Source organism: Geotrypetes seraphini, chromosome 2, assembly GCF_902459505.1.
Source record: "Geotrypetes seraphini chromosome 2, aGeoSer1.1, whole genome shotgun sequence".
Taxonomy (NCBI): Eukaryota; Metazoa; Chordata; class Amphibia; order Gymnophiona; family Dermophiidae; genus Geotrypetes; species Geotrypetes seraphini.
In genome coordinates this window covers 147,385,245-147,407,147 of record NC_047085.1, presented here as the reverse complement: position 1 = coordinate 147,407,147, position 21,903 = coordinate 147,385,245, and the positions used below count along the sequence as shown (strand labels likewise).

At 42.2% G+C, this 21,903-nt stretch overlaps 1 protein-coding gene and 1 long non-coding RNA gene across 4 annotated transcripts in view; one reads left to right on the top strand and one right to left on the bottom strand.

Moving 5' to 3' along the window:
* MYOM1 (myomesin 1) overlaps window positions 1–21,903 on the top strand; it is a 216,921-nt gene that overhangs the window by 155,270 nt on the left and 39,748 nt on the right. For all 3 annotated transcript variants that reach the window (XM_033933965.1, XM_033933964.1, XM_033933966.1), the window contains 5 exons: window positions 2,917–3,073; window positions 9,308–9,414; window positions 9,530–9,574; window positions 12,453–12,589; window positions 18,531–18,675. In XM_033933965.1, the coding sequence (XP_033789856.1) occupies window positions 2,917–3,073; window positions 9,308–9,414; window positions 9,530–9,574; window positions 12,453–12,589; window positions 18,531–18,675 (591 nt within the window). The remainder of the gene's footprint in view (window positions 1–2,916; window positions 3,074–9,307; window positions 9,415–9,529; window positions 9,575–12,452; window positions 12,590–18,530; window positions 18,676–21,903) is intronic.
* Window positions 11,948–21,521, bottom strand: LOC117355435. The gene is made up of 3 exons (XR_004538367.1): window positions 21,372–21,521; window positions 20,607–20,657; window positions 11,948–12,059 (listed from the first exon to the last, which is right to left on the bottom strand). It is a non-coding gene; the product is annotated as an uncharacterized LOC117355435 (long non-coding RNA).

The following is a 21,903-nucleotide window of genomic DNA, read 5'->3' as shown; positions in this document are numbered from 1 at the left end:
CAGATAAAGGCAAAATGGCCCATCCATCCAGTCTGCCCATCCGCAGCATCCACTATCTCATCCTCTCCCCAAGAGATCCCACATGCCTGTCCCACACTTTCTTGTCTCCCCCACCTCTACCAGGAAACTATTCCACGCATCTACCATCCTTTCTGTAAAAAATATTTCCTTAAATTACTCCTGAGCCTATCACCTCTTAACTTCATCTCATGCTCTCTCACTCTGAAGTTTCCTTTCAATTGTTATGATGAAGGATGGATCTTAATGTATCAGATCTTGAATGGTAGCCTAATCAATATTATGGGGCAAGCTAATTTGTATTTTTTAGCTAAAATAAAAGCAAAATGTTCAGTATATTGACTTTCAATGTGCAAATTTCAGGAGCCATGTAAATGAGTGAATATCTAGATCTTTGTCCTCTAGGTCTTTGTCCTCTAGAAGGCACACTTTCCCATGCTACAAGATAAAGAGATATTTAGGCTGTTCTGAAGATAATTCACTCCCAAGGGCATTTACTCCTTCAACTTATCATTTACCTAAGTTTCACATACTATACATCTATAGCGGAAAAGTACAGTATGTTCCAGAATGAAGCTTTGAATGCAGAGACAGCATTGAGAGCTATCAGCAAGTGTAGAGTTACATTCAGAGCTGGATTCATTCCCAAAGTTTGGGTTTCACTTGATGAATAGTAGTAGGTTTCAAATGGATTTTTGAGATACGCGATGTCCTAACTTTATCAAGCTAATTATTTAGTTAATGTACTTAGGCCCCCCGCTTATCAAGCTGCATTAGGGATTTTATGAGCATAGGAGCTTTTATCACAGTGGCCTGCGATAAAAACCCTAAAGCAGCTTGATAAAAGAGGTCTTAATATTGTCACTAAACTTATAACCCCAGAGACCCCCTTGTTCCACCCACAGGATGTCCCAACACTGTCCAGATAACACTGGGGCAGTTTGGAATGATTTTCAATGACATTATCCAGACAGTGCTGTTGAAAATCGATGACTGGTATCAGTCAACAGCACTTATCCAGATAGCAGATTCTTGCTTTTTAATATTAGGCCACTTAATTTTGGGCAGAGGAGATTTTCCCTGTAATTTGCTCTCTTTTTGTGATGACAGGAATGAGAAAGTAGAGAGATTGATGCTGGGAAGGGGGTCAGCAGAAAAATAAGCAGAGAGGGACAAAGATGCTAGATCTGGTGTAGGAGAGATAAAAATGAAGAGCAGTGAAGCTGGAATGAATCATGTAAAAAGGAGAGAGGGGCATAGAATCATGTAAAAAGGAGAGAAGGGCATAGAAAGAAGACAAATACCATATGGAAGGGGGAGAGGGCAGACAGTGGATGGAAGGGACAGATGCTGGATTGAAGAGACAGAGAGGGCAGATGCTGGAAACAAGAGAGTGAAAAGAAGATGAAAGCAGAAACCAGATAACAAAAGGTAGAAAAAAACATTTTATTTCTATTTTGTGATTAGAATATATCAGATTTGAAATATATATCCTTCTAGAGCTGGTGTTAGACATAACTGGGGACTGCAAAGCCCAGGCAGTGCTTCTTTAGCTTCCAGCTGGCTTAGGGTTCTCTCTGACCAGGGGGCAGTTGCCCTAGTTGCACTCCTCTAACACTATTCATATCATGTGTGACTGCGGTATTCTGTTAGCTTGATATTTCTGTGTAGCATTCTGTAATAATTTGGCTTATTCAGTTTTCTTGATAGTAGAGGGGATATATGTGAAGGGGAGGGGAGACAGTGGTTTTGTTGATCCTTGTTCTGTATTATTTGTATTTATAAAATGACAATTGTACAGAATATTGTTTCTTTTTATACTTTAATAAAATATAACTGAGGCTGGTGCGGATGGGATCAGATGGTTTGCGGGGACCAAGCTCGCGGAAACAGGGTTTTTTATTTCAGTCCTAGTAGTTTGCCGGTCCACAAAATAATTATTTTATTTCCGCTGGTCCATAGATGTAAAAAGGTTGAAGAACACTGGGTTAGAGAATCATGGTATTAGGCAGGCTTAGGCGTCTGTCCGTTTAGACAGATGCAATTCTATATAGGCCACCCGTGTGTGATTCTCAAAAGCCACTTAGGCGGCTTCTGAGACCGGGTGCCCTATATAGAATCCGGGCTATAAGTGGTATATAAATACTAAAATAAATAAATAAGTAAGCCGCGCAGTTGAGTGCCACGTGGCAAATCCTCCAATGCCCATTCAATTCCTATGGATGTTGGAGCATTTATAATACCAGCCCATGCTGTCAGGCCTAGTAAAGGGGGGGGGGGGAGGGTAAAACGAAAACAGAAAGGTTTGGCACCCAGGGTTATTGAAAAGTTGAATCAAAAGGCTTCAGACCATCCATAATATGAGCTGTGATTCTGAATAAGTTGGACTCTTCTGAGGGAGACCAAAGTAAACCAAACTGCAATGGTCTAGTCTACTAATTACCATAATTTGAATTGCCATTGTTATGTGAAATCCTTCATTAAGGACAAATCTGGTAAATTGAAAGATCCTTTTCGTTCAGGTCAGAAAATCTGGGATCTGTAATCCCTTTAACAGCCCGAAGGATTGTAGAGGTCAAAATATTCAGGCTCAGAATATAGGAGAGGCAAATAAACTTGAAAAGAACAGGTAGAACCAGAAAATGTTTTTTTGCATTTCATTCAGACTCGCAATGAAAGATCACTGATAGAGAATAATATATATGCAAAGTTTCCAAACTGATACATAAAAGGTTTTTTATTTTTCAATTCAGCTCAAGAGCTGCTGTCAAAGTTGCTTTGTCATTTCCTACTGGAAGGTCTACTTGATTAGAGCAGTCTACCTAAATTCATATGAAATCCCATACTTTCAAATCCTTGCACCAAGAGATGTGGAATACTCTTTGTTTGATCTTCCAGGCACCAAGGAGATAGTAGTAGAGGTGGATGACAATGGCGTTATCTCACTGAACTTTGAATCCGATCAGCTCGGTCCAGGGTCTGAGTTTATTTGGTCTAAAAACTATGAAGGACTTGAAGACCCATCTCGAGTAGATATTGAGACCAAAGGAGGCAGGTAATGATATTCGAATATGCCATATTGCTGTGGATCATGAAAGAATTCAGCTATAATTAGCTATTTTTATTTAATGTTGCAGACCAATCTAATGTATGTACTTCCAATGCTATATATAAAATATAAAGCTTAATATGGTTTATTAATATTTTGCAGTGACTAGCATCCTTGTAGTATTTGGGCATGATTATAAGATCAGATTACTTTGTGTGTCTAAGGGCTAGATTCACTAACCTACCCGATCGTGACCGATCCGTGTCCAATCCAGGCAGGTCCGATGGATTCTGCAACCAGTAATATTCTAATGGGAACGATCGGAGGAACGCCCCCATCTGCCAACACGGATCACTAGTGTGCGATCCTGACCCATGCACAGACCATCCCTGCTTTCCCTGTAGATGGTCTGTGCATGCGATTAGTGTTCGTTTTAGCTGGGGGGGGGGGTTTGCAAGCCCGTGGTTTTAACCAGCTTTAAGCCTGCGGGTTAAAACCACGGGCTTGCACTGCGGGAAAGGGCAGGAGTGATTCGGGGCTGAGAGCAGGAGTGATTCGGGGCTGAGAGTAGGCAATTGGGGCAAAGAAGCTGGGCAGACAGCTGGGCGGCAGGCAGGAGAATTGGGGAAGAGAGCAGGGCGGCAAGCAGGAGAATCGGGGCAGAGAGCAGGGTTTTAGCACAAGCGACTGGTCCTCACCAGTCGCTTGTTTTTTGATCGGCCAGACAGTCGGAAAGTGTAGTGAATCGCGTCCTTCCTGCTTTGCATGCCGATTCCCCTCATTTGCATGAGGATGATCAGGACACAGGTTAGTGAATCGGGTCGGAGGGAAATTGGGTCGCAAAGGGCTTGCAAACCGATCAGTACACGATCGGTTTGCTTAGTGAATCTAGCCCTAAGTGCTGTGAAAATGAGCCCCTATGTATTTGATCTTTGGCTCTGAAATGACAGGAGAACAGAGATAGGTAGGGCCTAGGCCAAAGCAACAAGAATTAATTTGGTTGGACTGAAAAGGGCTTCATGGGTCCTTTTTGCCATCATATTCTAATTACTCTATATTTCTCTGTTTCATCGATAAGGCCAAAAATTACAACTAATTTGTGTCTTTCAATGGTTAAATAATAGATATTTTGCTTATTTTTAGCTCAGGATAGGCTAAACAGTCTTCACAGCTCTGTTATATTATTTTTTTCATTCTTTAAACTTTATGGTCCTTTACGTACAGGATGTCAGCTTAGCATTGATTATAGTGGCATCTAATTTGGGGCACTAGTTGCTAAACTGTAGTGCTAGTGCCCTGAATAAGTTCAGTGGGGTGGGGTGGGGTGTTCCAAATTGGGAGAAGAAAATCTCCTTTGGAACACAAGAATCACTGAATTACAGAGAAAATAACTTGGATTGGGATTTTAATTTTTAATTATGTAGCTTTCCAAATCTGAGCTCAAGAGAAATTACAAATCCAAGAGCTAAGATATTTCCCTGTAAACTTGGACTTACAATCTAAGTTGTACCCGAGATAATGGAAGGTAGAGTGACTTTCCCAGGGTCATGAGAAATGTCTGTGGAAGAAACCTTAGTTTCCCTGGTTCTCAGACCAGTCTTCTAACCACAAAGCTACTCCTTTACTTTTATTAAATGCTATTCTCTCTATTTTGGGATACATGAGGAAAATAATGCATGACATTTGCCTTTTAATACATGTTAATGGCAAACTTGTATGTTAATTTTACCTTTATGCACATCAGTTTAAATCAGTGTACATTGTATAATAATGAGATGCAAAGAACTTATTAGGCAAACTGAATAATGCAGCTCACATTAAACTTTGCAAGCTTTGTTATTCATAGAAAAATGTCAAGTTTTGCTGCTTTTCATTTTCAGCAGATAATTTCTGTCACCTCATAGCCAGAGCAGTGGGCTGAGATCCAGGAAAACCCAGTTCAAAACATACTGTGGCTCCTTGTGACCTTGGACAATAATTTAACTGCCCCATTGCTTCAGGCACGAACTTAGGGGCCCTTTTACTATATTTTGAAAAATCTTTTTTATTGATAAAATGCGCAAAGTACAAATCCACCCCCCTCCCCCCCGGAGTATAACAAATTTGCAAACCAGCAGATAAGGACCACAAAAAAACCTGACAGATCAGATATTCAATAAATAATTATGAGTTTTCAAAGTCAAATAGTCCCAAAATTCTCTCCATGTTTGTTTGAACTGTCAGCCCTGAAGTGAATCCAAATTTCTGATTTGTACCTACTCTAATTTAAGTACAGTAAGTATCTGCAACCACTACTTGTAGTGATGGAGGGAGGGCCTCAAGCCAATGTATTGAAATGACTTTTTTACCCATTAGAATCACCCACCACAAGAACTGGCGATATCCTTTTGGAGTGGGAGATTGTAAATTATATAAATCAAACAGAATGAGAATATCCACAAATCTAGAGAGAAGGAATGTGAAAAAGGAGGTTCTTCCAAAATGCTTGTATAAAAGAACAGGACCAAATCATATCTTCTAGCGAGGCAGGCGAATGACGACAATTAGAACAAGCTCCTGTCGAGGAAAGGCCCATATGTTAAGCCCTCAGAGGAGAAATATAGAGTCTCAAGCAAATTTAAATGTTGTTCCATGTGAAGGACATTATCTATCACTGAATGAAAGTTCAAACCATATTTGTTACGATCCGCAACTGAAAGTTGAGTAGTCAAATCTACATTCCAAGCTAAGGCATATTTATTGTAATTAAGTTCTATAGTGGTGTCCTGTAAGTCCCTATAGTGAAATCACAAAGGAACTTTGAATTGAGCCCCAAGGTGTAAAAGGAAGCCCTCTTGAACATCCTCAGTCAAGTCCTCCCAGGGAAGACTTGTTTGCTCTAAATGACTACATGAACAAGTTACACACACCCTCAGCTCTTTCTTCCATCTCTGGAGGAGGCCAAGGAAATAATTACCAAACATAAGAGTGTAGTTTAAACCAGTGTTTTTCAACCTTTTTACACCTATGGACCGTCAGAAATAAAATAATTATTCTGTGGACTGACATCGGTCCATGGACCAGCGGTTGAAGAACACTGGGCTAAGTCGTGGGCCAGACCCCGCCCATCTCTACCCAATCTCCATCCCAGACCCCGCCCCCATAATAGTACTAATTGCACCTTGCGTGTCCTGTGCTTCATCTGGAAGCCTTCCCTCTGACGTTGCAACGTCAGAGAGAAAGCTTCCGGTTCAGGCGCAGAATGCCCATAGGGCCACTGCCCGTGGATTTGTGCACTGAATCAGTTAGGAAGAGGGAGCTGGCTCGAAGATAATGCCGCATCGATCGCACCGTGGACCGGCGGTTGAAGAACACTGGTTTAAACATTCAAGGCCTTGGGAGTTCTTGACATATGTGAATAGGGGGGGGGGCGAGATTTTAGGACTATCTTATTAAAGAGGGAGGGGGCGGGATGTAATTCAATTACAAAAATAGGATGACAAGAGTTATAACATTATGTTTTCTTTATTGTTGTATTTTTGTGAAGCCATCAACAAAAAATAGAAAAAAATGATTTATGTAGGCTGCCAAGATGTCTTACCCAAGAGCTGGAACAAACAAATATATACATGGACAAAGTTAGGTGTAATATATTACTAACTGAAGCCCCCTTTTATCAAGCTGCATTAGAGGTTTTTAGCACAGGCCAGCAAGGTAAGTGCTCCGACGCTCATAGGAATTCTACGAGCATCAGAGCATTTATCTTGCCAGTTCATGCTAAAATCCTCTAGCGTAACTTGATAAAAGTGGCTCTAAGATATCACTTAGTAATATATTATTTTCCTAACACTGTAGACTTAGGTTGTAGGAACTGCCATACCCTGAGGCTCTTCACAAACCATAGGATTCAAAGCTGAAACAGAGTATTGCAATACTTACCCCCTCTTTTACAAAACTGCAATAGCAGTTTCTAGCGCGGAGAGCTGCGCTGAATGGCCTGTGCTGCTCCCAACGCTCATTGAGTTCCTATGAGAATCAGGAGCAGCGCGGGCCATTCAGTGTGGCTCCCCGCGCTAAAAACTGCTATCACAGTTTCATAAAAGAGGGGCTTAGTGGATAAACTTGCCAATCCAAAATAAATAGTGTGGCCAGGCCAGGTTCTCGGCAAGCAAATGACCTGGCTCGGACCGCAGGCAAGATTTTGGACGCCTTTGATTTTTTCTGAATTCAGTTCAAAATAAGGGTTATACTTTATTTGTCAACATGAAAAAACCCCCAAAATACCAGGCTTAAATCCAGTGATAATTTCAATGCAGTTCAGTCTTCACTGCCACCTGGGTAAAGCAACCATTATTGTATTTCATTTTAAAGTTCATTTGCCTCTAATAGTAATGTCTAAATAGTATTATAGTCTCTGTTGGGACCTCTACCTGCAGGTAGTTAGGTCCCCTCTTAGGGAGCACTTTGCCAGCTTACTCCCCTCTCTCACGGCAATGCCTGGTATATCATAGACAGTCCAAACAATAAACTAAAACAGATTTCATTGAGTTTTAAATTCTCAGCTTTCACTACTTGCCTTTCTTGGGACCTCTTCCATTCTGCCCTAAACAGTGGGGGTAGAAACAAACAACCCTTCCTGTGCATACAGCTGTTCTATGCCCCACCCAAGTTTCCAAGCACCCCTTTCTACTTCACGACAGTTTATAAGTTTGTTCAGGGAATGGCTAATTCCCCTAGCACTTGTGCTTGGTCCCTGTTTTATGTCAGCACTCTGTAGCTTTCCCCCAGCACCTACACGTTCCTAGCTCATTTAATATACTTCCCCCTCCCCATTCGCGGTTTCCACACTCGCGGTTTCACAAATTCATGATTTTTTTGGGGGGGGAGGGGGGAAAACCCCCCATATTTTATCACATTTCCGCCTCTCTCCAGCCTTCCTCCCGGCATCCCGGCCTTACCTGGTATCTAGCAGGCTTTCGGGGCAGGAGCGATCTTCCTACGCTCCTGCCCCATGAGATTGCCAATAGGAAATGGCTGCCATAAGCTCCCGCCGTATTCTCGAGAAACTACGGGAACTCTCGGCAGTCATTTCCTATTGGCGATCTGCACGGGGCAGGAGCATAGGAAGATTTCTCCTGCACTGAAAGCCTGCTAGACCACCAGGTAAGGCCGGGATGCCTGAGGGAAGGCGGGAGGGAGGTGTGGGTGAGTCAGAGCCAGACAAGAAGATATTTGCGTTTTTTCTCCATTCGCGGTCCGGCTCTGCCCCTATCCCCTGTGAATTCCGAGGGAGAAGCGTATTCTGGCTGGAGAAACATTTGCAAAGAGCAGTGCTGGTGAGAAGTTACCTTACAACTCCATGCCTTCTGCTGGCAAGTTATATTCTTCTGGGATATTAGTATGGCTCTCCCAGCCCATACTACTGGTATCACAATCTTACTCAGCTATTTCCATGCTTTCTGCATTTACATTTTCCCATTCCCCTCCCCCTTCAGGGTAGTTAGAAGAGCTAGCTGGCCAAGCTTCCATTTCCCTCTCTGTAGCATAACTTTGCTTCTCTCTGACAAACCCCTCTGCAAGGTCCCAGTACTTAGCTGCTTGGGGAATTCCTGTTTGTCCTTCTCTGGGTGGCAAAGAGCTGCCTTTCTGTCTCTGTGGAGGGAATATCCTGCGTGGAGCTGTGTGCTAGGCTTGAATCTCCCTTCCAGCCTCAGCTGGGTTTAATTTATTTCCCTTCTGCTTCACGGTTGAAGGCTTAGGTGCTTGCAGCTTCCCAAGTGTAGCCCCCCACCCCCTTCTGGGTTGATTCTCTGTTTCACAGATTGGTTTTGCAGGGAAACTTCTCTGCTCTTGGGAAAGAAATAATGGCAATTAGACTGTGGTTTGGGAGTCCTCCCTACTAGGTTTCCTGGTGGATGGCTCTCCTGCTTTAACCCTGCTTGTTTTTTTCTGCCTAAGACCCTATTCTCTGACTGTTGAACTGGCTTAACTTTAGGGATTGAGAGTTTTAGAGCATGGTTTTTCCTCGTGACAGGGGCTTCCCTGTCACATAAGTCATTATTACGTAATAAAACATAAAGAAGCACTACCATTCTAAAAGAAATAAAGGCCAAAACAGGCAAAGAAAATTAGATAAAATGAACCTGGCTTTCTTAAGAGAGCCAAAAACTACAGCTTATTTTTTTTAAGAAAAGGGGCCCTTAAGTCTTATTTGTCATTCCTATGGGTGTCAACACTTTTAATCTGTGAATTTGCTTTTAGGACAAAACTTATCTTCAAAGAACCCTCAGAAAAAGATTTGGGCATTTACTCATGTGTTGTTACCGATACTGATGGTGTTTCATCAAGCTATAATCTTGATGAGGAAGGTAAAAACATAATTTCTTTATAAATCTTATCTTAGAGAAATTTCACTTTAATCGCAGAACTAATGAGCTTCCCAAACTGATGCTTAATAAAGATGTTTGCATTCTTATTGTGCAGAACTGAAACGCCTACTTCAGCTCAGCCATGACAAGAAATTTCCAGGTAAGGTCTCTTAAGTATAATGCATAACAATCAGTGGTATTGTAAGGAAGGGCGGAGTTGGGATGGGTGGGTGGGAGGTCCGCCTTGGGGACTGACTTTGCAGGGGGTGCTGGCATTGAAGTCTCTCTTCCTCTCGTCTCCCCCCCCCCCACACACACACACACATACATTCCCTGAAAATAAGACCTACCCCGAAAATAAGCCCTAGCATCATTTTCGGGGTAGGTCTTAATATAAGCCCTACCCCCAAAATAAGCCCTAGTCCCAGGATTCACCAGCAACTCTTCAACCCTGCCCCCCCACCATGCAGCCGAACTGTGCTGACCCTCCATCTTTCTCTCCCCACTGACCGCGAGTGAGCTCTACCTTCAACTGAAGCAGAGTTGGGCCGGCAGCACTCTAAACAGGTTGTTTGGACTTGTCCATTAGGGATTTCACTCTGCCACATTACTGATGAGGTAGAGCTCGCTCGTGGTCAGCGGAGAGGGAAGGTTGGAGGGTCAGCAAGGGTTCAGCTGCACGTTGGGGGCAGGGGGTGTGTTCAAGGGTTCTGTTATACAAGGGATGGGAGGGAGGGAGGAAAGGATGAATAGAAGCTGGGCAAGGGTTCTGCTGCATAAGGGATAGGAGGGAGGGAAGGATAGGAGCTGGGCAAACTTCTGTTGTACAGGGGGATGGGAGGAAGAGAGGGAGGGGAGGAAAGATGCTGCACATGTGGGGGAGAGAAAGGAAAGAGGAAGAATTGGGGTGAAGGAGATGGAGAGAGAGATGATCATGTGCATACTCTGAAAATAAGACTTAATGTCTTTTTTGGGCCCCAAATGAATATAAGACACTGTCTTATTTTTGGGGAAACGTGGTACCTCTTTAAATGTTTGCCAGTGCGAGCAGCATCTTCCACTTGCTGCTTGTGCCAGCCTCGACTTCCTTCTGATGACACTTCCTGGTCGCAGGACCAGGACATGATGTCAGAAGGGAACATAGGTTGGCATAAGCAGCAGGTGAAAGATGCTGCCAACACTGGAGAACATTTCAAGAGTACGTGGGGGACAGGGGAGTACTCAAGTGGTGGGGGACAGTGTGGAAACACTCGACATGGTGATGCTGGGCGCCACCATCTCAGCCGCCAACCTCCCTCGCTACTCCACTGACAGCAATGCACATCAGTGAGCAGATTCCTTCACAGAGTTGATGTACTTTGGATGAGATGCACAATTCATTCCTATGTCTGAATTTATCTCTAGAAGGCATCTGCTCTCAGAGCCCACAATTCAGCAGTTTCAGTGTCCTCCGAAATACTGCTTATCATTTTTTAAATGCTGTTATTTAATATGTTTATTGACCTTTTCAACAATCTATAGAACAAACTAACTGTGAAAAGTAAGGTTTACAAATCTAGTCATGAGCCAAAATAACAACTACAAACTTACAGTGAAAGTTCTCCCTCCCTACCCTCCAACCCACCCATATATAACAAAATAAGCAACACAGACGGACACCACCAGCCACCAAAATTATTAATTTAACAAACAACTCTGTTCCACATGAGCCAATGATCCCCAGATTGATTGCAACTTTTTTTCCCTGATATAGAATCAATATCAGTTGAATCATAATCGCTCTCCAGTGTTGCAATGTGCGAGGACTCTCGTCCAACCAGTTAACTAAAATTATTGTTTTGCCTAACGGAGAAGCTCTTTTCAAAAAGTCTTACAGGCCCTTAGGCTTAAGTCCCCTAGTCAAAAATTTGCAAAATAATAACCTAGGGGTGGCAAGGCAATGGATATGCCATAGATTAGAATCTGACAAGAAATTAAAAGCCAAAAATGCATGATGACGGGGCAACAATAAAACGTATGCCCTAAAGAGGCTTTGGGATGTGAACATTTGGGGGTACCGTATATACTTGAATATAAGTTGATCCGAATATAAGTCGAGACCCCCATTTCTCCTCAAAATGGAGGAAAAATGGTTAACTCAAATATAAGACGGGGGCTTAATATTCAAGTGTCATGCCCTGCCAGGATCTGCACCAAGTGTCCCCTCCCTCATGCCCTCTCCTGCCAGGGGCTGCACTCAGTCCCCCTCCCTTCAAGGCTCTGCACCCAGCCCCCTTCCCTCTACCAGGCTCTGCACCCAGCTCCCTTCCTTCCCTGCCATACCAGGCTATACAGCCAGCTCCCCTCACTCCCTGCCAGGCTCTGCACCCTGTTCTATCTTCCTACCCTCTGGTGATCTAGTGGTAGGCCAGGATAGGCGGGATCCCACTCTTCTTCCATCCCAGCCACCTAACAATTTTTTTAAACTCCGCCCCCCCACCCCGCCTGCCCATCTGCCAACTCGCACGTACCTTTTTTGCAGGTTTTAATCCCTGGTCGTCCAGCGGTATATGGGGCAGGAGCGATCTTTCTGCGTTCCTGCCCCATGCTGAGCCACTGCCTCCAATCTCACGGCGCATCCCACAGGACCGAGCTATTCATGCTCCCTGCTCGGCAAAGATACAACACATTAGCTTGCGCCCAGTCACAAAATGTAGCAGAGATATATCCTAGTATCAACCCTCTAAAAAGAGGAATGTCCAGGTTTTCCTGGACATCTTGTAACCCTACACATAAGTGTTTTAATGTGGGTCCCAGCTGAATATTGGCCAGAACCCACAAAAGAGCCAGCACCAATCACATGCCCATATAGTCCCAGATATTCAATATTGGTCGTTGGACATGACTCAGCATTGAATATCTGGGTCTAAATAGTACCCAGTATGTTTTTCTGTCTAGCCTTCTTGCAATTTTTTTTGTATAAATTGCAAGCTTTTGACGATAATATTGCATTCAGAAAAAGAAAGAAAAATAAATTCCATTATTTATCATATTTACAGTTGTTCCACTCAAAACCGAGTTGGCAGCTGAAGTTCTGGAGAAAGGGCAAATCCGATTCTGGCTACAGGCTGAAAAACTCTCTAACAATGCAAAGGTTAACTATGTATTTAATGACAAGGAAATCTTCAATGGAGAGGTAAGCCATTTCATTACCTGGTATCCTTCTGAAGTAGACCCAGTGTATAGCAATGTGGCAAACAACTAAAGTGCAATTTGACAAACGGTATGCATGTAGTTATGTGCACCTTGAATGCATAAGGCCACAGGAAAAAGGCAAATACATGCAAGAGTGCACTACAAGCTGCTTTATAAGGCAAGTGCATTAGCGGATAACTGAATAGGGGCATTCATACGGGAAGGACCAGGCATGTTTCCCATTTATGCACCTAACTTACAGAATACAGTAAGTTACATGCATGTGCCCCTTTATGGCTTCCACTGACCTGGCACAAGTGAGCATGCTTAACTTTAAGTATGCCAATGCAGTCTTATGTTATTATAGATTAGGTGCTCCCTGAGCATCACTGGGGCACCTAGGAGGAGGCACCTAGTTACAGAATTGTCCCTTAGGACATTATTAGTAAAAGCAAGTCTTATAGGCCCTTTTACTAAAGTGTGATACGGTTTTGTTGTTAGAGCATTTTAATTGCAAAACTAATGCACTGTAAGTGCAAAATCTTAATGGTAAATGCACTGGTGTACCCAGCATCAGCCCTGTATTTACCACATATAGCGCATGGACATCACTTTATAGGCAGTAACAAATAGCACAGGTGTGCCGACTGTCTGCCACTGTATAAGGCACAGTGCTGGCCCCATAGATATACCAAAATACTCCACAATCCAATTCTCCCCTCCCACCTGACATTATCCCTCCTTTGAAGCCCCCAAGGATCCAATTCCTGCTGATCCAAATTCCCCAAAGGTCCCACACCCCCAGATACAGTTCTTGTTCTTATAAGGAAGGCTGAGCCCTACTGATAGTACTGCGAGACTACAGTTAAGAGTCAGCAGTTACCATTTTGCTGCTGAAGCCAGAGAGGGTAGGAATTCCCGCTCTGTCTCATTAGCCTAGGAGAGATGAACTCCCTGATAAGTCTGGAGGTTCTTGGGTGGTCAAGATTGGTGAGGAGAGGTCAGATTGATATTAGGAGAGGGGCTTTCTGAAGGAGGTAGAGCTACTATAAACTTGGGTTTTGGGTGGATCAGATCAGGTGGAAGGGGAGAACTGGATTTGAGTGGCTCAGATCTTGGGGGGGGGGGGCAATCTCGGAGGGAATTTGGATCTGGAGGGTTCAGATGGGGGGATTGGATCTTTGGGGAAGGTCTAGATTGGAACCAGAATCAGATTATGGGAGAAATCAGATCATGGGGTGACAGGAAGAAAGAATCAGCTGTCACAGCAAACTCATAGCCATTATTGAAGCAGCCATACTACCGCCTCCTCTTGAGGTGACAGCAAGTACAGCCATGCTATCTGCAGTTATGACAGCTAGTATGCAATAATGACTATTATAGAGTTTCAAAAGGTCATGCCCATGCACCGCCTGGTCCTACATTAAGCAGCTGGCATAATTTTTTTTCAAAATAACACAAAGAAATCTCACCAAAAATATATAATTATGAATAAATATAGTGCTCAGTAAAGTATACCCATTAGGCCAACGATGGACTATTTGAACATCATAGCACCAGCCCTATCCGACCATCCTATAAAATCAAAGGTAACACATAAGGGATTATCAAAAGCAGAATGTGTTAAATCAAGCTGTTAGATGACAAAAAAAACCCCAACAAAAGAACTTATCTGAGTCCTTAGAGATGACAAGAGCTTTCAGTTCCTGGTAGGTCAGATCCTGCTGGAGTAACAAAGTTCAAAGGCCTGATAAGACCATCCTCAGGTGTCCAAAAGAAAAATAAAACGTGAAAAAAACCACACAAAAATGCAAAAATTAAGGGCTCCTTTTACAAAGCTGCAAAAGTGGTTTTAGCGCGTGCTAAATTGCCATGTGTGCTAGATGCTAATGCCAGCATTGAGCTGGCGTTAGTTCTAGCCACGTAGCGTGAGTTAAGCGCATGCTAAAATTCTGCGTGCGCTAAAAATGCTATCGCAGCTTAGTAAAAGGAGCACTAAATCTACTCCGTGAAAAAGTCCATTCAAAGTCATTAGTCCTCTTCCACTCCACTTAATATATTTTTTGAGAAATCTATATATTTTTCCATTATTTTTCTCCTGCTATTGAATTGCAGTCTATAAATTGTTTTTTTTTTACCATTCTGACAATTTTAACAGCACTTTAGATATCGTGTTTCCCCGAAAATAATACCCATCCCAAAAATAAGCCCTACCATAATTTTTAAAGATGATCCTAATATAAACCCTACCACAAAAATAAGCCCTAGTTAAGATTGATCCCCCCAAACCCTCCCCCTCTGAATGTCCCTGACACTCCTCGACTCCATCCCTGACACTAGTGCTGCCCGATTTGTCAAAAAGATCGGACTCGTCAATTCAGCGACCCCCCACCCCAGTGAGATCTGACATACCTCCGCTCCAAGGCCTCCTAAAGCAACAGCGGTGGCAGTGCTCCGAACGGGCTCCTTCTCGGCCTTCCCCCCTGCTGCATCACTGATGACATCATCAGTGATGCAGCAGAGGGAAGGCCCCAGCGGGGAATGCTAAGAAGCAGCCCGTTCAGAGTGCTGCCGCCGTTGCTGCTGTTTTTAGAGACCTCAGAGGTACAGTGTTTCAAGTTTATTATGGCTTGATATACCACTGTCTTAGAGTTGTGGAGAAAGCATTCCATAATGTTAGTGCCACTACTGAAAAAATATCAGTCTCCATTATGTCCATTTTATCTTAAATGATTTTTTTTAATAATCAAGTTTTATTAAGGTTAACTGGATATAACAAAACAAAAGCAAAATTCAATACAAAACAGTAGGACAACTGAAAACCAGTCAAACAAAAGTTTACATTACATTGTACACACACACACATCATGTCTCCCAACACAATTGTTTTGTGATGATTGTATCTCCCTTGAACTTGGATCCTCCTGATAAAAGCAGAATTGAAATGTCTAAATAAATTCAATTATATTAAGTCTTCAGTCCTTCCTTTCACAATAATGTATTCCCACATTCTGAAACTGGTTTTGTTTCAAAGCACCTTCATTTGGTGGCTTTTCTATGCATTCATCGCCCTTTCTAGGAAGAAATATTTATCCCTGAATTCAGTCTTTATCATTATTATCATGACCAGATGACCTTCTGTTCTAGAACTTTCTTTCTATTCAAAAAGCAGGCCTTTGTGCATTGTTCATATTTCTGAAGTAATTGTATAGTCTAAATCTTCCATCTCCCACCTGTTGTCACCTCAATTAATTATTTATATAATTTAATAGATAAATAAGTTCCCATATTCTTCTTTCTTGCACATTTCAAAATTAACTTTCAAGACTAATACAGGTAAATAAGGGATTTAAGTATTCATTTCAAAGAAAATTGAGTGCCTCATCTAGATTCCCAGATTTTCAGCACCTGTTTTCAGCTGAACTTAGGAACTCTGGTTGAAAATATACTTTAACTGCCACGACTGTTAATAAATGACTCTCATTTTTAGGGCATCTAAATTAAGGCCTGCTATTTGTTTGTGTAAAAATAGGTACCTCACATACTTCCCACAGCCAAACCCACCCCCCTGGACCCACCTCTTTGTAAGCATCTAAATTTAGGATCCTAGCGAAAATAGGTTCCTAAATTTAGTGCTAAGCAGGAGGAATTTTCATTTAGGAATATCTAGGAATCTAATTCTACAATTTAGGCACCTAGATCTTTTGAATATTGACCTGTCATTCTAACATTTGTCTCCATACAATTTGCTCTATAATTGCAAGTAAATTAAATTCTGATAGCTACTCTATCATTATTGTTTGTTTCTCAGAAAATCAACTTAGCCTTTCTGAGAGTGTCATTGTTCACCCTGCGCAGTCACTTTTTAATATCCTAGCAGTAGGTGCCATGAATACCGCTAGAGATCACTAATGATATTTTAAGCCTGGAGCAAGCATAGGCAGGAGGAATTGGGTTTGCTTCTACTCAACCTACCCCCAGATTACCAGGAACTTTAAAGTAGGCCCTGGGGGTGGGGGGGGGGGGGCTGTGGATGGTGAGTGAGGGCAGAGTAGGCTGCTCAAAGGGGAGGTCCAGAATGGGTCTGCTCCTTGGGGGGAGGGTTGGAAAAGAGGGATAAACTCTTGGTGGGTGAATTCAGGAGGGAGGTTGCTTTTGGGTGGGGAAGGTTTGTACCAAAACCAGTTAGAAATGGAAGACTCTATTTGTGATTTATAAACAGTTGTACAGAATATTGTCCCATTTTATACTTTAATAAAAAGATGTAAATATAAAATCATAAGTGTTTGAGGCTTGTGCAAATGAAGACAGAGTCCGCGGGGACAGAGCAGAGATGGAGCGGGGACTGAGATGGAGCCTGCGGGAACGGGGACAGTGTCCACACGGAGGGGGAAGAGACAGGGACAGAGCTTATGGGGATGGGGACAAACTTTGTCCCCGTGTCATTCTCTACCACATATAAATAAATATATTTCCCTGTCTTTCAAGGACTTTCAAACTAAGGGAATTGAGGAGAGGAGCTAAGTGACTTCCCCAAGATCATAGGGAGCATCCGTGGGATATGAACACTGGTTTCCTTGACTTTCTGCCTGCTGCTATAAACATTAGTCTACTCCATTCTTTGAACAGCACAGCTACTAGTTACCACAATAGTCTCGGTTGGATACTTTTCACCATAATGTATATTTTCTCTCAACTTGGTACAATTATGGAACCTATAAAAGAGACTCAGACCACATGCATTCCTCTTCTTTTGCATCCTCTTCAGGGCTGCAGTTCATCACAGATCTCTTTGTTGCTTTTGATGTTGGAGATCACTTATTTCTTCCCCGACAGTTAGCAGAACTTGATCTGGGTGGTCATGTCTTTGATTGGTTTTCCTTGCTTTATAGTCTCTACTTCTCTGGTTACCATCTCACCATTTCACAATTTGTTATGCGAAGTACCACAGGGCTTTGTTCAATCACCATTACTTTTTGGCAGTTTCCTATCTCCTTTGCTTACTTTGTTACAAGATTATGGAGTCAGTGGCTACCATTATGTAGATGATCTTCTGATATCTTGAACAGATCACAACTCCCTAGACTTGAGCCCATTGAACTTTACTTGAAGGCAGTGGCTAGTTGGTTATCTAGCCATCACCGTAAAGCTAAGGCAATCATATTTGTGGACACAAAAAAATGGTTGCCACCTTTGTTAAAGAAATATTTAATTGTAGCAAATGTGTAAATGGCTTTTAGTTAATGAACATACTTCAGGGACTGACTTACGGTAGAGCAGATTTCAGTTTGACTAAGTTTGAGCCCAAGCGTATTTCTCTACTGTGGTGTCTGCACTGCTGGTATGTGTCGGTTGCAGCCAATTCAGAATATGACACTTCATTTATATAATAATCCAAAATTTGGCCATGCACCACCTTTCCTGTATCAGCATCATTGGATGCCTCTGTCATACAGAGCACATTTCAAGATTCTTATATTGGCTCACAAGACAATTTACATGGGCTTTCCTTCTTATCTATCCATTCACTCTAAAGGTTATTCCACCATTTTCCTCATACATCTGTGAAATCTACTTGATCCTCAGGATTTTTTATTTGGCACCATCCTTGTAATCTTATGTAAAGAGTCTTTCTATAAAAAATAAATTAAAGGTAGACATGAAGGCTCACTTCCTTTGCAGTACTTTTCAAGATCTGGGAGGCATTTTTTTTGCTTCATGTTCCATCTTCTGGTTTTTCTGACTCTTCTATCCCTTTTCTACAGTATTTTTGCCTGACATTCTTTTCTACTATGTTTGATTTTTTTTTTTAGACTGTATATCGCTTTGCTTTTGTCATACAAGAGCAGTATAGCAAATACAGCATACTCAAGAATAAACAAGTGTTTTTCAATGACTCACTTACCTCTATAATTAATCAACAATTTTGTTTCTTCTTAAAGAAATATAAGATGCACGTTGACCATAACACTGGTATTGTTGAAATGTTTATGGATAAACTTGAAGATGAAGATGAAGGAACTTATACCTTCCAACTTCAGGATGGCAAAGCAACTAACCAGTCCAGTCTGGTCCTTATTGGCGATGGTAAGCATATTGTGACCTTTCTGTTTTTTTAAGTGGTTTTTGCCATGTGTCCTCAATGCTCTTCACAGTGCAGCCTGAGCTAACCTTTCTTCCCAAGGTATTTTTAACTTTGCAACTCAAAGTAGGTTGTTAAAAAGCAATTTGCAAATGTCTTGGGTAAAACAACTTAAATGCAAGTTGTTAAGCATATGTCTCTGCTTACAATAACATATTTATTGCAGGATGTCATTAGCCATACTTTCTTAAGTGAAAATGTTCATATGATCTGTCAAAGGTCATCCTAGTTGCAGATGAATCAACTACCGGGGTGTATCACTCCAGACTACCATGTTTCCCCAAAAATAAGACACTGTCTTATATTAATTTTGGGCCAAAAAAGACACTAGGTCTTATTTTTGGGGATGTCTTATTTTTTTCATGTACAATGATCATCTCTCCCTTTCTCTCCTCCACCCCAATTCTTCCTATTTCCTTTCTCTCCCCCACATGTGCAGCATCTTTCCTCCCCTCTCACCCATCCCCTTGTGCAGTATCTTTCTATCCCGCTCTCCCATACCTTGTTCAGCAAAACCCTTGTAGCTTGTATCCCTTCCTCCCATCCCCCTGTGTAGCATCTTTCTATCCCCTGCCAACCCATCTCTCCCTCCCATCCGAACCGCGAGACTAAATGTATCTTATAACAAACTGGCAGCGTCGTCAGCAATGTAGACAGGTTCCTTCGTGGCCTAGGCTGTTCCTCTGCTGCATCAATAATGACATCATCAGCAACACAGCAGAGGAACGGCCAAGGCCACGAAGGAGCCTGTCTACACAGCTGCCAACACTGCTGGTTTGTTATAAGGTACATTTAGTCTCGCGGTTCGGATGGGAGGGAGAGATGGGTTGGCGGTGGGGGGGGGGCGGAGGGGGAGCACTGCTGCTGCTGGCGACTAGGGCTTATTTTCGGGGGTAGGGCTTATATTAAGACCTACCCCAAAAATCATGCTTGGTCTTATTTTCAGGGAAACACAGTATCACCTCCACTTTCAAATCCACATATCTGTTGTTACAGCAACATACACACAAAGACTGTTCAGAGTGCACAAAGTAGCATGTAAAAAGAACTAATGACTTAATATGCATATTAAACTGGCCTTCTGATATGTTAGATAGTCTGTGTTAAATGAATGGAAATTAGGATTTTTCGGGCCTAATGGAATATATACTCTGCTTCAGGTGCTCTTTTGTATGTGCTTCTCAAAGCCCCAAATTTTACACCTGCCTCAGAGCTGATGTCAAATACTGAGTGTGAATGCTATCTTAATGTCAATGTAATAGGCTGGACTGTCCTTTAGTGCAGCAGTTTACTCTGATTTCCCATACTAATTTTTCTTGCAATATAAAGAACCACTGCACCAAAAGCTTGCCTGGTTGGCATGCAAAATGCCAGAAGAAAAGTGGTTTGTTCCCAGAGACACCGACACATTTTGGTTTTCAGTGTATTTAAACCTGCTCACATGGTTCCTTGAAGGTTCCATTCTTTTGATTTATGACATTACAACCATACATTGTTTTGCAATTTCATCCGTTGTTTTATCTCCTGAAGAAGGCCGTTTTTCTGCCGAAACCAGGATTCAGCTACAATGATATTAACATAATAAACACATTTATTGAAAGTGAAACGTAAATTATACCCAAAAGGACCCGAAATGGGTCATGTTACTGCATGTCTTCCAGCATCGGGGTCCATTAAAATCTAAAAAATGTAAATTAATTATTAAAAGTTTAAATAAGGGGAGCTTAAATACATGTTAATAAATGTATGTCAATGAATATAAACCATACTTAGACAGCTCATATTTGAAATAATACCAAAGAATAAATATTTCAATGGTTTCAATAAATAGATAAATAGAATGGGAAGGGCAGAAATAGCCATGTGGTAGACTAACCTGATCTGATAGGCTAGCCTGACTTGCTAGGAGTAATCAGCATACAAACACCTTTCATAGAAACAAAAAAACATCCTTTGCTTTATTGTCTGCCTCACACCAATCAAAAAATACAGCTGTGGTTTATCTTAACCAGTGGCTACAGGCATTAGTCTTGTTTTCCCAAGACCTGCCTCTACCTATGTCTAGGGAAAATTTGAGAGTTCCTCTTTCTGCCTCGGGAACCTCTCTAGAATGAAGTGAACCCAGCCTGGGTAGAAATACCTGCGAGTCCCGCCCCTGTGACTCAACACTGAGCTTCATAGCCCAGGCATGCTGGGGCCTGTAGTTCCACATTTGATTAGCATCTGGGGTACTGACTTTGAAAACAGCACTTCACTGCAGAAATTCCACTGCTTCTATTCCACACTTAGGCAGCAGTCGCAATTTTCAGAGTAAACAATTGTTTCCTTTTGGCAGCAAGCTGCACATTCTCTTGCACAGCCTATAGTACTGCCACTAGTAAATCCACTTCCAGACTTCCACAAGTTCCTGTTCCTAGAGCAGTTTCTTTAATTCAGTGGGGCAATTAAGGTAGCTCTCACCTTCTCACTGCTGCAATGCACAGATACGCTGCTGGCTTAGCAGGTGCCAACAGTGGCTTAATTAAGCCTGTCAGTATGCTGCAGCTGTATACACACAAGCACTTTTTCTTTTTCTCTCTGCCTTATCTTAATGCAGTACTCAAATAAACCAAATAAAAGCTGCCTGTTTGGCTCTAAATACCTGTTATAAATTCCCTCTCTCTCTTCTGCTGGAGCTGATAACCTTAGGCTGTTCCCAAAAAAACTTTTCTGGAATGAGGTCCCCAGCCTCTATAGACCGCTGGTCAGTTTCTCTATAGCAGAAACTGAAGCTGAAAGGCCAGCAAGTTCCTCTTTCTCCCTCAGGGACCTCTCTAGAATAAACCCAGCCTGGGTAGAAATACCTCTCACCTGTGAGTCCTGCCCCTATTACTCAACACTATAGCCCAGTGCATGCTGAGACCTGCAGTTCCATATTAGCATCTCCTGCTGCCTGGGGGAATAATAGTTGCATGGAGGAGGGAAAACCCCTTAATCTGTCATAAGCAATTACTGAGAAACCAGGAATTGAAAATACAAATACAGTAGTCAACTCCATACAGAATGGTCTTAAAAAGGTGACTCTGAAAGACTAATATCGGTTGAAGAGCTTGAAGTAAAACAATAACATGGGAGTAAAAAGGTAACAAGGCTTCTGGAAAAACACCCAAGCAGTTATGCTATGAGCTATCAGG